The sequence below is a fragment of the Plasmodium vinckei genome (genome assembly GCF_900681995.1).
Source record: "Plasmodium vinckei vinckei genome assembly, chromosome: PVVCY_03".
Lineage (NCBI taxonomy): Eukaryota > Apicomplexa > Aconoidasida > Haemosporida > Plasmodiidae > Plasmodium > Plasmodium vinckei.
In genome coordinates this window covers 46,151-70,884 of record NC_051295.1, presented here as the reverse complement: position 1 = coordinate 70,884, position 24,734 = coordinate 46,151, and the positions used below count along the sequence as shown (strand labels likewise).

Here is a 24,734-nt window from a genome sequence, read left to right as displayed (position 1 = left end):
AATTAAACAAAAAATATTCTGACAATTTTTATGAGAACATATTTATATGGTTGCATATAGGAAGATGGTGTTTTTTTATTTTAAAAAAAATACAAAGTAATATATTTCCTTATATTATATATACAACAATTTTTATAGAAACGTATTTGTTTTGAAAAATTAAAGTTAGTTTAGCAATGATGATCAATATGTGCATGGTAAAAAAATGGAGTAGTATAAATGATAATTATGATAAGTTAGGGGAAAGACAAATAAATAACAACAGTGAAACTTATAAAAAAGTAAATAAGATTGTAACTAATGTAATGAAAAAAGAATAAGTTAAGTTTGATCAATTTGAGAAGGTAAAGATTAGACATATAAATGTTGTTGGAAGATCGATGGTGTGATATGCTTATAATGTAGGAAGATGTATAAATTGGTATATACATATTTTGGGTCGTTTTAAAAAGGTTGAAAATGAAGGTGACAATAAATATGGATCTTTTATTATTGCGAAATTGGAAGCGTGTTTATAGAGACAATTTTTTTTTATTAATAAGAGAGTTTGAAGTAAAAAATGACTGTTTTAGTTGTATTTGGTCATATTTGATATGTACATATTTAAATATTATTAAATGGTGTTTTGTCTTTTACATTATTGGAACTTTTTAATTGCATTAAAGATATTGAGTGTTAGGAGTGATATTCATGGGTATGGAAATATGAGTAAAATGATATATTTAAAAATATTTTTTCCATTTTTATGAATATGTGTGTGCATGTTGATTTTTTTAAATTTCTATATGATGAGTTATAATGTCCATACATTTTATCTATTTAAATTTATATATATTTTTATTTCATTTTATTTTTTCCACCCATTTTTTCCACCCATTTTTTCCCCCCATTTTTTCCACCCATTTTTTATGTATATAAATAGTAAAACAAGTTTAGTGAATATGTAAGGGTGAGTAGATCGATATATAAATTATATATTATATTCATAAATGTTTTAAAACAAATTATAAATCCTATAAAACAATGTTTTAAAAAAGTATATAATTATAGAGTTAGTTTTTGCTGATAAAAATAGTGTGTTATAATATTTCAGCATTACAATTTCAATTCTAAAAATTTGTTCGTCGTTTGATTTTTAGTATTATATAATATAGCAAATAAAATGAATTTTGTTTTTTTTTAAATACTATTACACACGTTAGGAGATATTCAAATTGGGGAATAATATTTATAAGATATAAAAATGTAAAAATAAAAAATAAGAAAACATAAACTAGGGTTAGCAAGTTTTTAATGTATTTAAAAAACTCCGTTTCAATTGATAAAATTTTAGAATTAATTTTTTTTTTTTTTTTTTTGCTTCCAATTTACCTGAACAGCGACTAGGTGCGTTCTTTTATATTAAATAATTATATATATATTTTTTGTGAATTTTATAAAATTTTTCTCTTTTTTTTTCTTTTCTTTATATATTAGATTTTTTATAAATTTTGAATTATCTATACCAGGATGCCTTCTACGTGTCATTGATTATAAAACAAATTGATGAATAGTATTATGTAAATATATAGATATTATATACTATATATATATATGTATATATCGTGTGTATATGATAAATTATATACCCATGTACTAGACAAATAAAATAAGCAGACGAGTATTGGCAAAAAGGCATATTAATATGTGTTACAAAAACTTGTGAAAATGTATAAGATATAGTTTTCAGTGACTTGTATTATTTATAATTTTTTTTGATTTTTTATAAAGTGTTCTATATTTTAATACTTTATTGTTTTTTGTTTTTTTAATTTTTTTTTTGTATAATTTAGATATATGTTTTATTACGAGTTAAGTTAATTATGTATGAATAGTATATGCATCAATTGGGTGATATATATTTTACAAAGTTTGTAATAATAAAGCCATAAGAAAAAAGTTATACAAAAGTTATACAAAAGTTATACTAAGCTAGATTGCGTACACTATCAGTGTTTGTGATAAGCTCATCACAGATTAAGACAAAATAGTATGGAGGAAAATATAAGGATTGATAGAGGGATTTAAAAAATAAAGAGAAAAGGCAATGATTTTTAATTTGAAAAAAAGTAAAAAAAATGAGGATGGATCAAATAAGGATAGTAAAAAGACAAATGAAACAAGTGGAACTGAAAAAAAAGAAAAAAGTAATAAATGGTATAACAAAATTGTAAATAGTTCCCCAAAAAAAGATAAAAATAATGATAGTAGTATAGTATATGATGATGAGAGTAAAGGAGGAGAAAATGATCATCATGTTAAAGAATATGAACTGGAAGACCAGCTAAAAGAAACTCTAAAATCAATCACCTCTTTATCTATAAAGATAAAAGAATATGAGATTAAAGTAGAAGAATTAGAAAATGAATTAAAATTAGAAAAAGAAAAACAAATTAATAAAGAATATGAAAAAGAATTGAATGAGAAATCGGAATATGTAAAAAGACAAATGGAATTATTAAAGGAAAAAGAATTAAATATAAGTTTAAAAGAAAATAAAATAAATAATAAAGAACTAATAGCATTAAAAAGGGAAGAGAAATTAAATGATATAGAAAATGAATATGTTGAAAAAAATAAAGAAAAAGAAAAATTAAATTATGAAGTTACAAATATAAAAATGTCTTTAGATAAATTAACTTGTGAAATTCAGGAAAAAAAAGAAAACTTAGAAAAAATAAATAAAAAAGTTATAGAAAAAGAAAATAATTTAAGAGAATTAAAAGAGTTTATGAAAGAAAAAAATGAAATTATTGAATCATTAAATGGAACAATAAATGATAAAAAAAATGCTTATGAAAAATTAGAGATAAGTTTTGAAGAAAAACGGAAAATGATTGAAATGTTGGATAGTAAGTTAGTAGAAAAGGAAGAGAATTTTGCAAATAAACAAATGAAACTTGAAAAGAATAATGAAATAATTATAGAAAAATTAAAAGATATTGAGAGTAGAGAGACTGAATTTAAAAATAAAGAAGAACAATTTACTAATATGGAAAATGAATTAAATAATCTTAAAAAGGATTTATCTAAAAATGAATGTCAAATGGAAGTTTACAAATTAGAGATAAAAGATTTGAGTCAATCGTTGGTTGAAAAAGAAAGAGAAATATTTGAAATAAAAAATGAATATGATAGTAAAATAAATAATATGAAAGAAAAATTGTCTAACTTGAATGATAAAGATATAAGCGATATAGTTCTACATTCTGAAGAAGATATAAATAAACAAAAAATGGAAAACGAAAAAATAAATAAATTACTAAAAGAAAAAGAAATGGAACTGAATGAGATACATAAAAAATATAACTTAGAAGTTGAAAAAATAAAAAATGAGTTAAATGAAAAAGAAGAAGAATTAGAAAAAAATAAAAAAACACACACTGATGAAATAAAAATATGGAAAAAAAAAATAGAAGATGCTAAAGAAGGACATAATAATGAGATAAACGAGTTGAATAGCAAATTGAATAAACTAAATAAAGAGAAAGATAATATAGAAAATGAAAATAGAGAATTAAACGATAAAATAGGTTTATTAAATAATGAAGTAAATATATTAAATAAAGATAAACAAACATTAGGTAATGATGTTAAAACATTGAATGATCTTATAAATAATTTAAAAAATGAAATAAATACATCAGATAATAAAATGAATAAAATGAAAGAGGATCTAGCTATGTTGAATGAAGAAATGGAAGGAAAATGTGTTGTTATTGAAGAGATTGAAAAAAAATATAAAAATGAAATATTTATGTTAGAAGAAAAATTAAAAGAAAAAGAAAATTATGCGGATTTAAATGATGAAATAAGTATATTAAGAAATAGCATATATGTTAAGGAAAAAGAATTTATTGAAATGAAAGAATTTTATGAAAATAAAATAAATTTATGTAATAAAAATTATGAAGAAAAAAAAAATATTTATGAAAATGAATTAAATAGTTTACGCTTAAAATATGATAGTGAACAAAGTTTGATTAAACAAATAGATGAATTAAATATACAAAAATTAAAAACAGAAGAAAAATATTTACAGTTATATAATGATAATATGGATATGTTTAGGTCAATTTGTACTCAAATAAATATGCCATATTCTGAAAATATCAAAGGCTCTGATCTTGTGGATTTTGTAACTGCCTATATAAAGCGCAGAGAGGAATCTTTATCCGATGCAAATCCAGATAGTACACACAAAGAGGTGGTTGCTGAATTAGAAAAAAGGCATGCAGCTGTTGTGGCTGAGCTAGAAGAGAAGCATAAAGCAGAGATGATAAAATTGGAAGAAGGACATAAAGAAGAGACGATCATATTGGAGGAGAAGCATAAAGACGTGGTAACCAAATTAGGGGAGCAGCATAAAGAAGAAATTGCTAAGTTGAAAGAAGGGCATGCAACTGTTGTGACTGAGTTAGAAGAGAAGCATAAAGAAGAGATAGTTAAATTGGGAGAAGGGAATAGAGAAGTGGTAGCCGAATTAGAAGAAAAGCATGGGAATTTTGTGGCAGGATTAGAAGAGAAACACAAGGCAGAGACAGCTAAATTGGAGGAAGGACATAAAGAAATGGTAGCCGAATTAGAAGAAAAGCATGGGAATTTTGTGGCAGGATTAGAAGAGAAACACAAGGTAGAGATAGTTAAATTGGGGGAAGGGCATAGAGAAATGGTAGCCGAATTAGAAGAGAAGCATAAAGAAGAAATGATTAAATTGGAGGAAGTGCATAAAAAAGTGGTGGCTGAATTAGAAGAGAATCATACAGAGGTAGTAGCCGGGTTAGAAGCAAAACAAAACTTGGAAGAAGGGCATAAAGAAATGGTGGCGGAATTAGAAAAAAGACATGCAGATTTTGTGGCTGTATTAGAAGAACAACATAAAGCAGAGATGATAAAATTGGAAGAAGGGCATAAAGAAATGATGACCGAATTAGAAAAAAGGCATGCGGCCGTTGTGGCTGAGTTAGAAGACCAGCATAAGGTAGAGGTGGTTAAATTGGGAGAAGATCATAAAGAAGAGGTAGCGAAATTAGGGGAGCAGCATAAAGAAGAGGTTGCTAAATTAAAAGAAGGACATAAAGAAGTGGTAGTCAGGTTAGGGGAACAACATAAAGAAGAGGTGACTGAATTGGGAGAGAAGCATAAGGTAGAGATTGTTAAGCTGGAGGAAGGGCACGCAGCAGTTGTGAGAGAGCTCGAAAAAAAAAATGCAAGTTTGCTGGATATGGTAGAAGAAAACCATAAGAATGAGATGAGCAAATTGAAAGAGGAGCATAAAGAATCTGCAAGTGATTTAATAGAAAAATTATACCAAAAAGATGAAGAAGTAAAAAATTCAAATAATAAAATTGAGGAGCTAACAAATGTAATAAAAGATTTAAATGATTCTATAATGTGTTATAAAAAACAAATATTAGAGGAAGTAGAAAAAACAAATGAATATAATGAAGAGATAAACAAATTAAAAGTTGCACAAAATGAAATGAAAGATATGAATGATAAGAAAATATTAGAAAAGGAAAATGAAATAAAAAAATTAAATAAACAACTATCAAATTATAAAATATTTGAAACAAAAGAGAGTACATATAGAAATTATGAAATGGGAATTAATGAAAATAAAGAAAGAATTATAGTAGACAGTGTAGGTAAAGAAAATATTTCTGAATCGGATGTTGAAGGAAAAGGAGGAAATTTAAAAATGATTTTATCATTAAAAAAGAAAGAAAGAAATATATTTTCAGTAAGTGATAATAAAAATGAAAATAGTGAATTAGTTGATAGTATAAAAAGTGCATATATTAATAAAATTGAAATGTATAAAAAAGAAATAAAGGATAATGGTAAAAATATAGAAGATCTGAAAAATAAAATATTAGACATGAGCAATGAATTAATTAATTTAGAGAATATTAAAAAAGTTTTAACTGACGAAAATGATAATTTAAAGAAAGAAATGGAAATAAAAAATAACAAACTTAATGAAAAAGAAAAAAATGAAAATACTGAAATTTTAAATCTTAATGATGATATTATAAAATTAAAAAAAGATATTTTTGAATGGAAAAATGAAGAAGAGAAATGGACAAGAGAAAATATAAAACTAAAAAATGATATCGAACAAATTAATAAAGAATATAAAATAAAGGAAGAAACTCTTATGATAAAATTTAATGAAAATATAAATGAAGTTAGTAGTTTAAAAAATCAGATAGAAATTGAAAAAACAAAACTTGAAGAATTAAATAAAAATTATGAATTACTTTTAGCTGAAAAAAAAGAAAAAAATTTGAGCACTCCAAATGTTAATAATAAGATAGGGGAAAATAATATGTTAGAGCATACCGATTCAAAAGAAAATAATTTAAATAAAAAAAATGAGGATAAGACAGGTGATGATGTAAATTGTGAAAAAACTAATGATCAAACAAAAGAAATTTCATATCTAAAAGATGAAATAAAAAAGATAAGTATGTTATATGGTGAAGAATTAAATAGAAAAAATAGCTATGACGAAAAAGTAAAAAATTTGACTAACGAATTGAAGGAATTAAAAATAAGAAATAAGAAAGGTGAAGAAGCAATTGCTGAGTTAAATAAACTGAAGAATATTAAAGAAAAAAATAAAAGTGTAAAAAAAAATGATGAGTTGTCAAATAGTAGTATTATTATGAAAGAAGGAGATAAAGATATAGCATATGTAAGTAATGATGATAAAATGCAGAAAAATTGGAAAGAAAATCTAGTATTAAAATTGAAGGAAAAACCAGATTTATGGGATAATATTAATAGTTTGGAAAAAGAGAACTTTAGAGTGATGAGCATTGTAAAGGAAAATAAAAATATGCATAATGATAAGATTGTAGGAGTGTATAGCTATTTTAGAAGCTATGAAAAAGAGCTAAAAAATGATATGCTAGTTATTTGTCTAGTACTAAAAGATATTTTAAGTGTATTATTTTTAAATGATAATTTTGTAAACTTATTTGAAAAGGTTGATAAAATATTATGGAAACAAATGTATATACCAAAAGAAATAAAAATAATATTTTTACGATATTTTAACTTTTTAGATAAGTTAAGAAATTATGTAAAATGTGTAAATGAAGAATATAATAATAATGAAAGGTATGATGATTCTTGGGCTTTATTTCAAACCTATTTAGAAACAGCTAGTAATTTAAAAAAGGAAATGATATATTATGTTTTGGAAAAAGCAGAAAAAGATAGTTGTGAAAATAGTAGTAGTAATATTGATAAGACAAAAATAAGTGATATTTTAAATTTTTCAAAAGACAGTATCCGACTTAAAACAATAGCTCAATTACGAAAAGAATTGAATTTTGAAAGACAAGCCAAAAATATATTGAATTATGATTATCAAATTATTTTAAATAAATATCATGAATGTTTGAGAAAATTAAAAATTGTGAAAAATATGGCAAAAGAATTAGATTTTAATTATAATGTAAGTAGCAAATTTTCTATAAAAAAAGAATTGGAAATGTGTTCAGATGAAAATGACGAGCTTAAATATAATAACATAAAAGATAATGAGGAAAAAAATGATAGTACTAAAGATCCTAAACATAATAATTTAATTAAAAAAATAATTAATTTACAAAGAAATAAAAAAATTGAAAAAAAAAAAAATAATTTAGGGAATGAAATAAATACAATGTATCCTGGTGATACTATCCCAAAGGGGAAAATAATCACCACCAATGATAATTCAAAACAAAATGAGATACTTAAAAAGAAAGAAAATATAAATAATAACATAATCCACAAAAATATTTACACAGGTCAAGTGAAAAATATTTTTAATGAACCTGTGGAAAGAAAAGTTAGGATAAGCTTTGTTCACAAAAGCCCATTTAGCTAACTTTTTTTATAAGATAAAATATGGATTAATTATGTCTATATTTTTTTTCCAATTTTTTTTCATTTTACTTTTTCTGTTTTTTTTTGTGTTACAAACTTAAAATATACATATTTGTGTTAATTTTTTAAAAAAATTTAAGCATTTATTTGTAAAATATGATATTTTAAAAATTTTTTATGAAGTTAAATTCACGGATCGAGTGAATAAAAGTGTTGGGAAAGTAAATCCATAGATAATTCATGCATACACAATATGAAGTATATGATAAAAAAGTGTGTATTTTTTTTATCTATGGTTTAAAAGGGGGAAGGATATTGGTTTTACATTTGAATAATATATTAAATAGGATTCTATAAAAAATTTACATTTTTTTAAAAATGACTTACAAGATATATATTATTCTGCTTGCTTAAAAACATTAGGAAATGTGGTAGTTCAACAAAAGTGGAAATAGTAGGACGTATATTAATTTAGTTGAATTAAAAAAAAAATAAAAAACTTACTTGAGTTTTAAATACCAAGGAGAAAAATAAATTAAGAATGTGCTCCCTTCCTATTTAATGAAACAAATAAAAAAAGAGAAAAAATAAAATGTTTAAAAAAGTGTATAAATATTTGGAGGAATGAATAAAGAAATATAAAAAGTAAGGAGCCCATACATTGATGAGAATATAACATTCTCAATTTTTATATTTCCTTGAAAATATGGATTTTTAGTTTTAATTTTTTATTTATTATATTTTTGTATGTAAAAATGACTCATGAGGATATATATACGCATTTGATAATTAAAAAATATTCCATTTCAAAATGGAAAGCAAACTAATTCGATTACTACCAACAGAACGTAAGTGTTAAAAGTTTGAAGAACTGCAATGTGTACTTTGTAGCAGCATTGATTATTTTGTTTATCTCATGGAATTTTCACATTATGCAAGGATGCTAAGACAAAATATATATGTAAATTTTTTTGTATAGCGACAGGGTGTTTAATAAAAATAAAGAATATCATATATTTTGAGAAGGAAGTTCAAATAAAGCATTTCCTCGAGCATTTAGGTAACTATTTGCATGGTGTGATCTTATGTTATCATATTATTTCACTTTTTTCCCCCATTTGTTTACTTCTTTAACATTTTTTTCCTTGTTAATGTGTTTAAAAATATTTAGTAGACGTGTGTCTCATACAAACTAACTACGAACAAAATGAAGGCCATGCTTTATTGCATTCTAAGGAAGAAGTTTTACATTTTATGAAATTATATAAAACAATTTTAAAAAATATGATATTTTCATATTCAAATGAGAATAATATAGAAATAGAAATTTTAAACCCTAATGAAGAAATGGAATTTTGGAGTTATGCTCGAAAGAATAAGCTAAAATTTTATATTTGGTAAGGACTAACAAAAAATAAAAATGTGTAAATAATCCCAGTTTTATATCTCTAATTTTGAATATAAACTATTTGATATTATATATTCTTTTTATAGCTGTAATTCTCTAAAATAGCCAACTAAAAATGAAGGCAAACTATGAAAAAGAAGTGAATAAAATATAAATTTAATATGTCTTAGTATAAAAATTAAAGGATAAATAAAATAGCAATTTTAGATAGGTCTATATGTGCATATATAGAGCCTGTATGGGGGTATAACCAAAAAAGTTAAAATAAACAAAAGTGGTAAGGATGAATAATAAAAAAAAATATATATATATTAATTATATACAGAAAATATAAATAAAATTTGAAAAATTAAAAACATTGATTTATAACATAAATATATGTATTCATACATATAAATCGGTATAATGTTACATTAATTAGTTTTACAAATAAAATGGTGTATATATATATATATATATATATATATATATATATATATATATATATATATATATTTGTGTGTATTATGGGGTGACCCTTTTTAATTAATATGATTTTTTTAATGATGTTTATAAAATGAATTATAGTATTAATTTCGTGAATTTCGAAGAAGGAATTTTTGTTTGTTAATTAGTTTTGATAGTAAGGAAGATGGTTATTGGGTTATTATTTAATTACTTTGTATTACGAGTTAGTGTATTAAAAATAAGACTTGTTAGGGCTGCTCGACTTTGATCAATTTCATTTTTTTGATAATTTTGTAGTTCTGTATTTTTAGATAATTTGCAATAAGATATTAGGGACTCTAAAATATCTGCAGCTTTTTTCATATGCATTAAGGAGCATAATTCATTTTTTTTCATACTGTTTGATTCTTTAATGTAAAACAAGACATCTTGAATATCATCATTAGATAAATATTTTTTATTGATGAGAGATAATACATTATTTGGGTTATAATTATAGCTAAATAATAATGGAGCAGTTTTAATATTATTTTTAATATCATTAAGTATAGGTTGATTTGTTTTGGGATCGATTTTATAATCTAAATAATCGTCATATAATTGAAAAGCCATACCTATATGAAGTCCTAGATTAAAACATAATTCAATTATTTTTTCATTTTGAAATGATATTATAGCTATACAAGCAAATAGATGTGAAAATAATGATGCTGTTTTATGGTATGATTTAATTAGATATGCTTTTAATGCATCTTCTATATTAGTAGACTTAAGATTTGCTTGTAAAAATTCTCCTTTTATTAAGCTTTCTATGACATATGAAAATCTTTTACATATTTCTGGATAACCTATATTTGCAAATACAGAACATGCACGAGCTAATAAGAAATCACCAGATAATATAGAAACTTTATTTCCATATTTTTTATGTAATGATAATGATCCTCGTCTTTTTTCAGATTCATCAATTACATCATCATGTAAAAGAGAGCCCATATGTATAATTTCTGATGCTGCAATAATTTTACATTGGTTTTCGAGTATCATATTTTTTGTATATATATTATTATCACAATTTTTACTAATTTGCATTATTTTTTTTTTAAGAATATTTTTCCTTGAGTATAACTTACTTAATAGAGTAACATCTTTATGTTTATTATTTTGGTTTGAATTTTGAGTAGTTTTAGAAATATTTCTTTGAATGTTTCTAAATTTAGAATTATTTTTTGGTGTTACATTATCTATATATGTTAATATATTTTTCAATAAAATACTTAAAATAACTCTAAACCTTTTCCCTTTATATTGATAAATATAAGTAACAAATTCGTTAATATTGCTATAATCTGTTTTTATAATATTATATATATGCTCATCGATATTTTTTATTTTATTTTCACATAATGCATATGGATCAGTATGACATTTTATTTTCTTAAAATAATTATGCAGATAATTTAATTCATTATTTACTTGTTCATCATTATATTTTAATATATTTAAACATAGTAATACTTCATTGTTAGTATTTTGTGAAAATAGCACACTACTGTCAATTTCATTGGATGTCACAGATTTTGGTGTATTAACGTCGTTAGGTAATTCAGTATTTAAATTTTTTCTTTTAGCTTTAAAGGCATAAAATTTTAGCATCTCCATAAAGAGATTACTTGGGCCATTATGGTTTTCAGCACTAGAGTAAATATTATATCTTGAAGCTGTACTTTGATTAATATAATTATTGTCTTTGGTAATTGGTAAATAGTTCATACATTTTTTTAAACAAAAGTCAAAGAATCCTGAAGTATGTTTTTTTTTACTAAAAACTATCATTATTGCGTAGTTTCGCAATCATGAAGGAAGGAGAAAAAAATATGGTTATATGCATGTGTGTGTGTATATATATATGTGTGGTATTTTATATTTTTAAAGAGCATATATGAGCATAAATATATTTGTTTTAAAATTTTATTAATATGTATGTGCTATGGCTGAATACACCCTACACATTGTGACAATGGGTATGAATATATACATATATAGGGGAAGTAAAAAAATACTGCAAAATTGTGGGAAAAATTATATATTTGTTGTCATATAGAATAATATTTTAGCCATATATGATAATACATTGTGTTAATAAAAGTGATACAATATAATTTTAAAGCTATGCGGTGTATATAAAAAATGAAATAAAATTAAAAAAAAATTATTTGTAAAAATATAATCCCTACCATTCACAAAAAAAAAAACATTTATTTTGCATAATGTATTATTTATTAGTATAATAAAATTAACACTATACTAATTAAAAATTTGGAAAAAATAAAAATAAATAAAAATAAATAAAAGAATAACAAAATTGGTATGGTTAACATGCATATATGCAAATATTAAAAAAAAATATATACATTATTTACAGCAGTGAAAAAAAAAAAGTTTATTTAATCTGATGTAAATTTTATATAATATTTTTTGTGTTGTCAAAATATTTTGCATTTTTTTAAAAAGGGATTTTATTATGTTCTAATTGTTTTATTTTTGTGTAATTATTTGGTTTAATTTTTTGAATTATTTGTGTAATTGTTTGGTTTAATTTTTTGAATTATTTGTGTAATTTTTTTTTTTATATTTTCATAAAAAAACGAAGATAGGTACATACATTTTGTATTACTTTTTATAAAAATTGGAGTTGTAATAATATAAAAATTATAAAGTTTGAAACAAATTATAAATGTTAAAAAAATGAAAAATAAATCGATGTTTTTATTGTTTATGTTTGTTTTATTTTAATTTTACTTTAATTTTTTTACAATGATTTTAATATTACTTGATACTATTATTATTATATTGCTTTTTGTTTTATTGGGATAAGACGGTGATATATTTTTTATTTCATTATAAGAATATGTTTTATTTGTATAACAAAATTACTTCAATATCAACAAAGTCGCAAGATGGGAATGGAAAACGAGGCAGTAAAGAAAATGTAATGAATTGTTTGGACGATAAAATTGATAAAAATAAAAATGATGAAGAATGTTTTAAAAAAGACGAAGATATATTTTTAATATTTGAGGATACAGATTTTGAAAATGCAGATAGTGGTAATAAAAATGTGAGGACCCAAATAAAATTGAACAATAATAAAATTGAAAATACGGATGAAAATAAGTTAAAAGTCGATTTAAATAAACAGAATAAATCAAAGTGTGTAAATGAAAAAGAGGATGTAGTGAAGTTTGGGGAATTAAATGAAAGTGGGGGTAATGACGATAATTTTTTTAAAATAAATCAAAATAATTTTTGCAATTTTGAATTTCCAAACTATAATGATAATAATAATGAAGATAACAAAGAAAATTTGAAAAATAGTTTTCCAAAACTTGAAAGCAATTCAAGTATTGATTGGTCAATTATTAATTTGAGGAATAATACTAAGAGATATTTATCAGAAAATATAGAGAATGGATTTCAAAATTTTAATTTTGAAAATGAAGATTTTGATAATTGTAGAGATGAGTATAATGAGGGGGTTACACCAGAGTGTAATATAAAAAATATGAATAATGACAAAAATGAAAATGAAAATGAAAAAATAATTAAAGAAAATTCAGATTTTTTCTTTGCTGAAGTATCCTGGGATAAATGTATAAATGCGAAGGAAAAATGGAAAGATTGGACCGACAATGAAAATATTTTAAAAGCAAAAGAATTTGAAAACATAAAGGTGAATGAAGAAACGGAAATAAATGTTAGTATTAAAGAAGAAAGTTCTGATGAAATAATTTCAAGTATTTTAAAAAAAAATGGATTACATGAAAATTCTTTTAAATTTATGGAATCTAATGATATGACATATAAAAAAACTGATGAAAAGGAAACTAAAGAAGATCCTTTTACATTTAATGATGAAAATGTTTGTAAAGAAATAGAGAATGATTATGAAAATAGCTATAATAAAAATACAATGCATAATGATATCCAATCCGATTTAATAAAGAATAATATAAATTTCGAAGTAGCAAGCGATGTAAACTTTTCTAATAATAGTAGTGATAATAATTTCCCATATTTCTCTAATGAAATAGGGATTAAAAAGGATACAGAGAATTTTGCAAATAGCAATGTAGAACAAAGCGCAATCGTCGAAGACTTTCAAGAGAATAAAAATGTGTCTCCAAAAAAAATGCATGAAATAGAAGAGGTTAAAGTTAGTTGTAGTGAGAGGGAAGATGATGTCGTAAGCATAGGTGGTGCAGAAAATAACAATAAAAAAGAGTGCAATTCTTTTGATAATTTTTTTTATGAAAACCAAACATATGAAGCAGAAGAAACAAATGAAAAAGGTGAGGTTGAATCATTTTTATTTGAAAAAAATATGAGTTTTATAGATGATGAATTTGAAGAAATATGTGAATATGATACATCCGTGGTTGAAAACATAAAACCATTTCACTATGAAAACATGTCCACAGATTTATTAATAAAAAATAATGACAATGTTATTCAAGATAGTTTAGAGAAGGAAGAAGAAGATAAAAATAAAGGCATCCCTTTTGAAGAAGCAAAAATGGGTGACGATAATAAATTATTAAGTAGTGAAAGTAGTGTAAATCCTTTATCTGATGAAAAAAATATTGAAATAAATAGCAATTCAAATGAAGGAGAAAATAGTGAAGTTTTAGAGGGAAAGGAGTTATGGGTTGATAATACATTTATTAAAGAAACAAAATGCGATAGCATCTCTGAAAATGGGGTAAATGAATGTAAATCAGATGAATTGCTAAATGAAAACAAAGAAGTATTTGAAAAAGAAGACAATGAAAAAACACTTTGTGATGAAGAAAAATTATATGAGAATGAATTATGGAATGAAGAAAGGCAAATTAAATTTTCTGAATGCAAAAATAATAATTCCCATATTGTTATTATAAATAGTGAAGAAGAGAAAGAGGAAGAAAATATATTATGTGAAAATAAAACATTATGGGGTGAAAAAAAAATAATGAATAGGGTCACAAGAGAAGAAGATAGTATTGGAATTTATACTACTAAGCAGAATGAAGAAAATACAATTTTTAAAAATAAAAAAATTGAAATAGAAAAATGTTCCGAAAAAAATCAAGTAAAAATTGATATTGAAAATGGGTCTCAAAAAGTAATATTATTAGAAAATAAAAAAAATATTGAAATGAATGAAGATAAAAAAAATAGTGAAATGAATGAAGATAAAAAAAAAACAAAAAATAATAATTCGAGGTTTGACAATATTTCTAAAGAGAATATTCATTCAAAGAATAATAATTTAACTTCAGTAAATCTTTCAAGATTTACTTATGAAAAAATAAATGAAATAAAAGCAAATAATAAAAAAGAAAAGAAAACTGTACCACATGATAATGAGAAAAAAACGGATACTTATTATGACAATATAAGCAATGATATAAATTGTAATAATATGAAAAATACAAATAGATTATGTAATTTGAAATTTAATAAAATAAATGAGGTTGAAGAAAATACAAATTATTGTCAAGATATAGATAAAAAAAGTTATGAGAATAATAATTTTATACGTGGAAATGAGATAATGGTTGATTTAAATAATAATGACAATAAAAAATGTAATATAATAAGTATGAAAGAGACCAAATTAAAAAAAAAAAAAAAAAATGATGGTGTAGAAAATAATATTGATGGAAAGTTAGCTTCGATTACAAACAAGTTTGAATATGAATCAAATAGTTTAAATTTTTTGAAAGCATTAAAAGATTTGCCAAATCTTAAATTTTTAAAATGCAAAGACTTAAATCCATTTTTGCGTCATTTTAACATTGCTTTGAAAGCAGTGAATATTTGTTTCAATAATGGTAAGTTTAAAAGTGTTACATAACTTTTATTTGTATTTATTTGTGTGTTTGTTTTGTATGGGTTTATATTATATATATAACTATAAATTTTTTTTCGTTAGAAATTTTTTTTTATGTTTTGGCTGGAGATGAAACGGGATGTGCTTATGTTAAGCTGAGAAATGAATTTAGGGATTTATTTAAAGTAAGTGATGTAGAGAAAAGAAAAAAATAATAAACTATTTAATAGTATGTACACATTTTTATTATGTTGTTTTTGCAGGGGAATGACACATTTATAATAGAAAATTGTTCTGTGATGGAGGAAGGTTTTCACATAATTTTGGGGATGAATAAATATAGTAATATATATCCATTGAAATATAATACTATTAAAAATATAAATAAGCATATAAATTATTCGGATGCCAAGTTTGTATCACTGTCTGAGCATATAATATGAAATGCATGAGAATAGGAAGCATACTATTATTTGTTTTATTTGATATTTGTGTATATATATTATGCAAACTAAAATATATTTATTATTTTTATGAAATGGTTAATACTTATATTGATCATCGTTAAATTTTACACTTTAAGGAATAAAAATACAACACAAAGCGTTTGCATAAAAAAAATATTTTTGGTTTTGTATGGCAACGTCATTATTTTTTTTGTATTTATTTCTAGTTACATGAAAATATTTAATTATGTGTAATTTACATATGTCTTATGTATACATGCGCTTTATTATTTTTTGTTGTTTTTGAGAAATTTGGTATGGCACATAAGATTAGTAAAACATTTTGTTTAACTATTATTTTTTTAATATATACAATTTTCAATCATTATTTTTTTTGAGACCATATGCAAGTAAGAAAAGCTAAAATAATACACAAACATTTTCTATAGTTGTATATGTTTTTTTTAATAAATACGACACAAATTTGTGTAATACAGCCTTAAAAAATATTATTATAGGAAACGAATATTACCTGATTTATTGTTTATGATAAATTAATTTATATTGTATTTTCTCTACACATTTATTGAAACACATTAAAAAAATATATTATTTTTGTTTCTCATAATGTGTTCATATATTTACAAATTTTATTAATATAATTATTATGCATATGTCTGTTAATATGTATATTTTTTTAAGGAATAAAATTGTTTTTATGTCATTATTTAATTATGCACAAGCATGTGTATGGAAAAATTATGTCGTTTTAGTATCAAAGCGTGAGAACAGTAACCCTTTTACAAATTTTATAAAATGATGACATATAAAAGAAAGCATAAAAAGTGTAATTATATATTTTAAAAATATATATAATATCAATCCAATGAAATGAATATAATATATTCATATTAAATTAATACATTATTATTCGGGGGGTTAACAACTTATTTTTTACATTTTTCTCCATGCACCCTTACACATATTTATAGGAAACTCCAAAAATATATTTATAGAGATTTAATATATAAATTACAAAATTTATATTTAATACCATTCAGAAATATAGCTATATATAATTTTTGTAAAAAAAAATGAATACAATGTTATTTTTCCATTATATTTCTATAGAGTGATTATTATTTATCTTGTTTCACAAAAAATATATCAGGAATATGTACAGTGGCAGAATAAAAATAAGTTAGGTATGGCCTTTTATTATATACAAATTTCACATAATAATTTAAAGAACAAAATAAAATGGGTATATAGAATGGTGATGTGTAGTATTTTGGAATTTTTACTACGAAGTTTTTATTCATTTCATTATATTATATATCTTTGTCAAAATAAATAATTACATTTTGTTTATATATAAATAATAAAAAATATTATTATCATTATTAACACCAACCAAATGTTAGTATCCCCTAATATGAATATTAAAAAAAAAAGTTTCTTTTATATTATATTTTTTTTAATTTGCGCGAAATTATAAACTTAATGAGTGAATCCTATCTTTTAACATCGGTGTATATTATTTTATTATTTATTATATAGTGTTTTTTATTTACATCTATAAAAATAAATTATCTAAAAATATTCTGCTTATTATTTATATGGTTTTCTATAGTATTGAGCCTGCATTATATATACTCGTGCTTTATAAAAAAAATAATTAAGAATAAAATAAGGGTGGTATAAAAAAAGAATGCAAAAAATATATATTTTATATTATAATTATAGAAATATATAATACAAGAAAAATAATGAATTATAAATGTGTTGTGCTAAAATCGGAAAAAAAAAACTACTTTAATATTAAATATAATAATATATATAAAATAAATTTATTTGTATTGTTGATGTATAGTTATAGGCTTCTATCCATATATTATTATTATTAACAAATATTTTCCAAATACTATTTATTTTTAAAAATTATAAAAATTAGATAATAGAGTACATAAGAAAATTAAATGATGTAACTATCATCTAAACATAATATAAAGTGTTAGTATTATTTTTTCGTACAAAACGTGTATATATAATATGATAATATATTATAAATCGTGTAACAAGTTATTGGCATATGTTATCTATAAATAGTAAACTAAAATATATATAATATTGTCAAAAATATAAAATAATAAAAAGAATTTTTAGCGTTTTAAAAATGGAACATAACAGTGATAAAATAGATAAAAAGAAACATTTTCTAAAAATAAAATTATGCATTTTTTCTATTATAATATTGGGGATTCAATATTATAACAATGTAAGTTGGAAAATATAAATAATAAAACATAAGAGTGAAAGATATATACATCCATACATATGTATATTATATAAGTATGAGGTGTATATCTATATAGTTTACACATTGCCAGTATATGAATGTGTTTTTTTTTGATATTATATAAATGCTTTCATTTTACTTAAGTTTTTCGTTGATTATTCATGATACAATTAAATAAATATATGACTATCATATAATGTTCCAACACCTTATATTGAGTCCTGTATTGGGCATTAAATGTGGTGTTAACCCTGAGTTTATCTATAATATATAGTATATGCATTTTGCTTTCATCTATTTTTCAGGATAATGTATCATTTAATAATGTAGAAATAAATAATAACTCATTAATCTTCCCGTTTAAAAATGGTCGTAATTTAGCTGGATCACCAAAGCGTAATAATAAATTAAAAATAAAAACAAAATATAAGCCCGTTGAGAAGAATGACACTGAATCAGATGAAGAATCCGACGATGACTCAGATGATGACTCAGATGATGACTCAGAAGAAGAATCTGATGATGATTCTGAGGATGACTCTGATGATGATTCTGATGAAGAGTCAGATGATGAAAAAGCAAAAAAAAAATATAAAACTAATAACAAATCAGAAAGTAAATCTTATAAAAAAGTGATTCAAGAAAACTATGGTGATTCAAGCGCTCAACACCCAACTTTTCCATCAAAACATGAGATGGAAAAAAAGAATAATAATTCACCACCTCCTGGCTTACTAATACCCGGCCTACCAATGCCAACGGAAGATGATATAAAACAAATGATGCAAATGTTTGGACAAGGAATGCAACAAGAAATGCCGAAACCAAGTAACAATCGTGATCATACTAAAAAACATAATAATATGCCCCCACTACCACCTATAAGTGAATTACTACCAATAATGAATATGCTTGGTTTCCCGACTATTTTACCTCCTAATAAACCATCGTCAAATACAAATTGTGATTGTTCTAGCTGCAAAAAAGATAAAAAAAAAATTAGTAAAAAAAAAGGCGCTAAACCACATAATCTGCATATGTCTATTATATCATCTATTATTAAACAAGGCATGGAATATCTTCCAGTACTAATGCCAATATTGCCAACATTTTTGTTAATGTTTTTTGGATCTAGAATAGCATATGTAGTATTATATACACTGTCTTTATTAAAAGATGCCTACAATTTTATACAAGTTAAAAGAATTCAATAAAAAGTTAGTTATTAAATAAAACACTATGGATGTTTAAATAATACTAAAACAACACTGTATTTCTTATATCTATTTCAACAAATATTAAACATTTTTTTTGTAATTTGTCGAATTTTTAAGATTATTATATATTTTTTATTAATTTAAATTCATATATTTTAAATAATCCCAGTTTAATCTACACTGCTTATAAAATTATCAAATCTATATAACAAGTGAATTAACTCATTATTGCTATTTTTATGGTATTATTTTAAGACAGACATCAAATATAATTAATATTATTATATATATATAATTTATAGCTAAATTCCGGTGCTTATCGGATTTTTGAAAATGTGAAAATATTTATTTTTCTATGCATGTTTATTAAATGCATATAAGTAGTAGCTTATTAAGCCAACGAATATACTTATTGTAACTCTCAATCTGAACTTTAAAATTTGTTCTAACTTTGCCAAAAAAGACGAAAATATTAATATGAAAGGATCATATAAAAAATCATTTTTCATAATTTATAATATTTTCTTCTGACTTGTTCATATAACTTAAATATGGTTAAAGTATAACATTTATGTTTTATTTTTTAATATAAAGCATTGGCTATCCATATATAAGACTTCTATTATTCTAAATCATAATGATCTACTATTTAAAAAATTGTAATGGCAATATTTGTGATTGGATTATATATATTAATAATAATAAGACATTATATATAGTAGACGAATTTGTTTAACTCTTCATTATAAATAACATTATTTTGTTGGATTTTTAATTAATATGAATAGGAATAAGCTTTATTTACATACTATAAAGTCTTAGTATTCATTCTTCATATAATATTTTTTAACTTGGTTTATTTTGAGGTAGATGTCAATATAAATTTTATTTCATAATATTAATAATGAAATATAACGTCATATCTGAATCGAAATATATATACTTCTATTCTAAATGAGCATATTCCCTTATATAATCATTTTCTATATTTAAATTCAATTATTATTTCTTCTATTTTTTATATTGAAAATTAATGCACTATAATTATATACCATCCAATATATATATTTTGGGCTCCGATCATATTCGTCAATAATTAAAAAAAATTAGATATACATCCATATAAATACTTAATTTATTATGTTAACAATTAAACATTGAATAATTATTTATATAAACACTGCACCGAATTATTGCTTAAATATCATGACATAGATATAGAACAATACATTTGTAGGTGGATTAGTAATACCTCTATATGTTATCATACATATAGATTCATAAATTTACATTAAAAATTATGTATTTATACGAAAAATAATTATATGTATTTAAATTTTATATTATATAAGCAACTTTCACTGAATGCATTAATTATATCTCTGTAATATACAATGAAATAATAAATAAATATGTTATTAAATATAAAAAATGTATATCAAATTTATTTTATTCCGCTCTATGAATGTAAGTTCATTATATATTCTATAAACTTGTAATAAGGTTGAGCAATATGTGTAAAAAAAGTAATAAATATTTTAATGTGTATATTTTTTCATTAAAATTATGCTATTGTATATCAAAGAACAAATAATATTTGATTATAAGCATATATAATATATTTTTAGATTCATATTGAAAATATGAGGATGGAATCGTATAGTATAGATTACTATATCTTTACGATGTAATATATTGCTACTTTAGAATATACAATAGAAAATCATAATATTATATATAGATGTGTATATAATTAAAGAGTATCATGAAATGTTTATTTATAAATTTTATTAGAACGCTTATAAAAAAAAGAATATTAAATATAGTATATATGAATATTGTAAATTACATTTGATAAATAGGAAAGAAAAGTAAACATTAAAATATGAAAGAAATGTTATGAGATAAAAGAGATTATAAATAATGATCAAATAATAAATATAAAAGGTAATTAAATTGAAATGATTATATTTATTTTTACTTTATAATTTAGCACTAAATTTTTTATTATATGATTTTAAAAAAAGTGTGCATCTTAATTTATATAATAAAATAAATTTAACACATTGAACTATATTTGCATCTAAATAATTATATTATTGTTCTATAATATTTTATTAGTTTATCTATGTTTACTAAAATAAATATATATAATATATATTATCTGTTTATAAAGATAAATTAGGTTAATTTATTTTTCAAGTATTATAACTAAAAAAAATGTGTTTTAGATTTTATAGAAAACATATTAAAAATATAAAATATATTATGTGGAATAATGATACATATAAATTTATTATATAAAACAATGAGATATAAATATTTTGTTAATAATTTTAGTAATAATATATTTATTGTTCATTATATATTTATATTATTATCGTTTTGGAAGCATATTTTAAAGAAAAAAATAAAGAACAGATATTTGTTACTATGTGTAGATCTGTAAATATAAGGATATATTTTATATTTAAACCTGTTAAGTAGTATACAATAATCTATAATGGTATTAAATATGATATTATTAAAAGTAGTGACATTATGAATTAATTTAATTTTATATATATGGAAAAAATGTTTTAAGCAAGTAAAAATTTTTAAATAGTTGGCTAGATGTTCACAAAGAGTAAACTATACGCTACAGCATTGTATTGTTATATCATGTTGATATTAATTTTAAATCAGCAAGGGCATTTCCAATTATATATTAATTATATCGAGAGCCCAAGTAACTATAACCTATATTTTGGTATATTATATGTAAAAATAATATGGTGCCACATAATCTACAAGTAAAAATTATATTATATTTTAATATCTAAAGATGCGATAGATCCATATTTTTTAATATCAATTTATCCTTTATTTGTTTATTGGCTTAAATTGGCTATAAATTATAATTAAATTTTATTTTAATAGTATATCCATTAATACATACTTTTATTAATTTTTAAAATATTTTCTTAGTGCGAACCATTTTGTAATGGTAATAAGGATTTTTCAAATATAGGTCCTGATTTTAATAAATTTAATCTTACGAATAAATTACACATATTATATGGACATTATGATCAGACAAAAAGCAAAGACAAACGTAATGCTTATTCTGAAGAAATTATAACATTAGGTATATGGTTAATTCAAAAATTATTAGTTATTTATAGGGGGGGATTAATTTACGAAAATTATAAGAATTATTATGAGCACATTGTGATGCATTTGAAACATAATACATATATGATAAAAAATGACGGTGACATTCCTCTAAATCCAATTTATCATAAACTTTTAGATGCGTTTTCATTGAAATCGAATTATTTGATTCTCTTAGATTATAATAATAAATACATTAAACAATTTTATATGTTATTTGATAAACTATGCAATACAATTAATGAATATACAGAAAATGGTTATTCAAACCAAGGTATTGCGTATAGTTCTGCAAATTGTATTAATATGTATAGGATAATTTATAACATTGTTAATAAATCTAATTTTCATCTTTATTTATTGGAAAATTTAAAAAACGATCGCATCAAATTTATAATTTCTTCTATTAATGATAGTATAAATGAAAAAAGAAATTGTAATTTCCATACAAAATTAAAAAGAATTGAAAATAATAGTGAAAATAATTCATATTTTAAAAAAACTTATGAAGAATTTGGATGCCAAGATTCAATATATCAAAATATTAATTCATATAATGGAGAAGAAAATATGGTAATTATATTAGGTGATTCAAAATATGTATTAAAATATTTAAATGCATCAGATCATAAAATTGATATAGGAACAAAAGGATGCTATAAAACATGTCTTGAATCATTTAATTCACAAAAAAACTGTGAGAATGAATCAGGAAATCTATCAGAAATATCATTGTGTGAATTAAACGATACAAATAGTGCCAAAGAATATAGTATGTGTGAATTGCCTTATCATGAAATCGGATTAAAACGAAATGAAGTGCCATTAATATGCTGTGCAGATATTTATAGCGAACATACCATAAGCAATATTGCAGTAGCAGCCATTTCAATATCCGTCGTTGTATCAATTATATATAAGGTAAATAATATGAAATTAGTAAATACACAATTTTTAAAATATTTCCTCACTACAATATATTATATTTTTTCCCGATTTTTGTGTTAGTATTTATCACTTGGTTGTCCAGAAAATCCGAAGAAAAAAAAAAAAGATGAAAATGTTATAAAATCAATTAATGGAGAAAAAATGAAAAACAAATATAAAAATGATTGATGAGAAAGGATTGACATATGTAATTATGAATTAGTTGATGAAAAAGACCGAAGATATTGGTTATAATCCAGCTTCAAAAAAATATATTATTAAATATATGCCTTCAGAACCTACATTATTTATTATGGAATCTTTTTTGGTGATGGGTTTTGTTTATAAAAAAAAAAAAAAAATTCCTTATAACGATAAATTTAATTAATAGGTAGATGTCTCTGAATTTAAAAATCAATATAAATATTAAACAATAATAAATTCGTATATTATTATAAGTAATAAACTCATTAGATTTATTAAAAGATATATTTACGTAATATTTTAATGCAAAATTATATATCTTAATACTCTATATAAATGTATGCCGTTCGAAGTGTTAATGTATTTTCTATATATAATTTTTGTTCTATATTTCAAAAATATATTTTTAACAAAATTTACAATTTTTTTTTGGAAAAAATATTCCTCAACCCTTGCCAAGTGTTACATGATTTTTGTTCTACACTAACTCAATAAAAATTATATAAAAAGATATTTTTTTAGCTTTTAAAATGGTACGATAGTGGTCCGTTTCTATTCACTGAAATAGTATATATATAATAATGTAATAATAAAAGTTTTAATGCAATATGTTTTTGTATAATATAAATTGGATTATATAGAAATCAAAATAATATTATTGAAGGCATAAAATGAATTATGAACTTATTTATATTCATTAAAGACAATACAAATTTATGTATTTGGAGAGAAAATGGAGCATATATACATTTGATCAAAATTGTATTATGCAGCCCTCTATTTAAGGTGAATTAGCTAATTATCATATACAAAAATGTAGCATTTCTTTAGTAAT

At 22.3% G+C, this 24,734-nt stretch overlaps 6 protein-coding genes across 6 annotated transcripts; 5 read left to right on the top strand and 1 right to left on the bottom strand.

Annotated features, from left to right (window-relative positions):
- Positions 1 to 2,086: 2,086 nt before the first annotated feature.
- On the top strand, positions 2,087 to 7,924 carry PVVCY_0300180 (repetitive organellar protein, putative; the record flags this gene model as incomplete). The annotated part of the gene is made up of 1 exon (XM_008628228.2): positions 2,087 to 7,924. The coding sequence occupies one exon, from the start codon at positions 2,087 to 2,089 to the stop codon at positions 7,922 to 7,924; it is 5,838 nt and encodes a 1,945-aa protein (XP_008626450.2).
- An 810-nt stretch (positions 7,925 to 8,734) lies between these two features.
- On the top strand, positions 8,735 to 9,436 carry PVVCY_0300170 (conserved Plasmodium protein, unknown function; the record flags this gene model as incomplete). Its single annotated transcript, XM_037634670.1, has 4 exons — positions 8,735 to 8,771; positions 8,903 to 8,983; positions 9,098 to 9,320; positions 9,418 to 9,436. The coding sequence occupies 4 exons, from the start codon at positions 8,735 to 8,737 to the stop codon at positions 9,434 to 9,436; spliced, it is 360 nt and encodes a 119-aa protein (XP_037490093.1).
- Positions 9,437 to 9,985: 549 nt separating this feature from the next.
- On the bottom strand, positions 9,986 to 11,614 carry PVVCY_0300160 (octaprenyl pyrophosphate synthase, putative; the record flags this gene model as incomplete). Its single annotated transcript, XM_008628226.1, has 1 exon — positions 9,986 to 11,614. One exon carries the CDS (start codon positions 11,612 to 11,614, stop codon positions 9,986 to 9,988), a length of 1,629 nt encoding a protein of 542 aa, XP_008626448.1.
- Positions 11,615 to 12,689: 1,075 nt separating this feature from the next.
- PVVCY_0300150 (conserved Plasmodium protein, unknown function) lies at positions 12,690 to 16,096 on the top strand (the record flags this gene model as incomplete). Its single annotated transcript, XM_008628225.2, has 3 exons — positions 12,690 to 15,654; positions 15,756 to 15,838; positions 15,917 to 16,096. 3 exons carry the CDS (start codon positions 12,690 to 12,692, stop codon positions 16,094 to 16,096), a joined length of 3,228 nt encoding a protein of 1,075 aa, XP_008626447.2.
- A 2,179-nt stretch (positions 16,097 to 18,275) lies between these two features.
- On the top strand, positions 18,276 to 19,612 carry PVVCY_0300140 (Plasmodium exported protein, unknown function; the record flags this gene model as incomplete). Its single annotated transcript, XM_008628224.1, has 2 exons — positions 18,276 to 18,377; positions 18,704 to 19,612. 2 exons carry the CDS (start codon positions 18,276 to 18,278, stop codon positions 19,610 to 19,612), a joined length of 1,011 nt encoding a protein of 336 aa, XP_008626446.1.
- A 2,774-nt stretch (positions 19,613 to 22,386) lies between these two features.
- Positions 22,387 to 23,884, top strand: PVVCY_0300130 (PIR protein CIR protein; the record flags this gene model as incomplete). The annotated part of the gene is made up of 3 exons (XM_037634665.1): positions 22,387 to 22,407; positions 22,583 to 23,689; positions 23,777 to 23,884. The coding sequence occupies 3 exons, from the start codon at positions 22,387 to 22,389 to the stop codon at positions 23,882 to 23,884; spliced, it is 1,236 nt and encodes a 411-aa protein (XP_037490092.1).
- Positions 23,885 to 24,734: the final 850 nt, after the last annotated feature.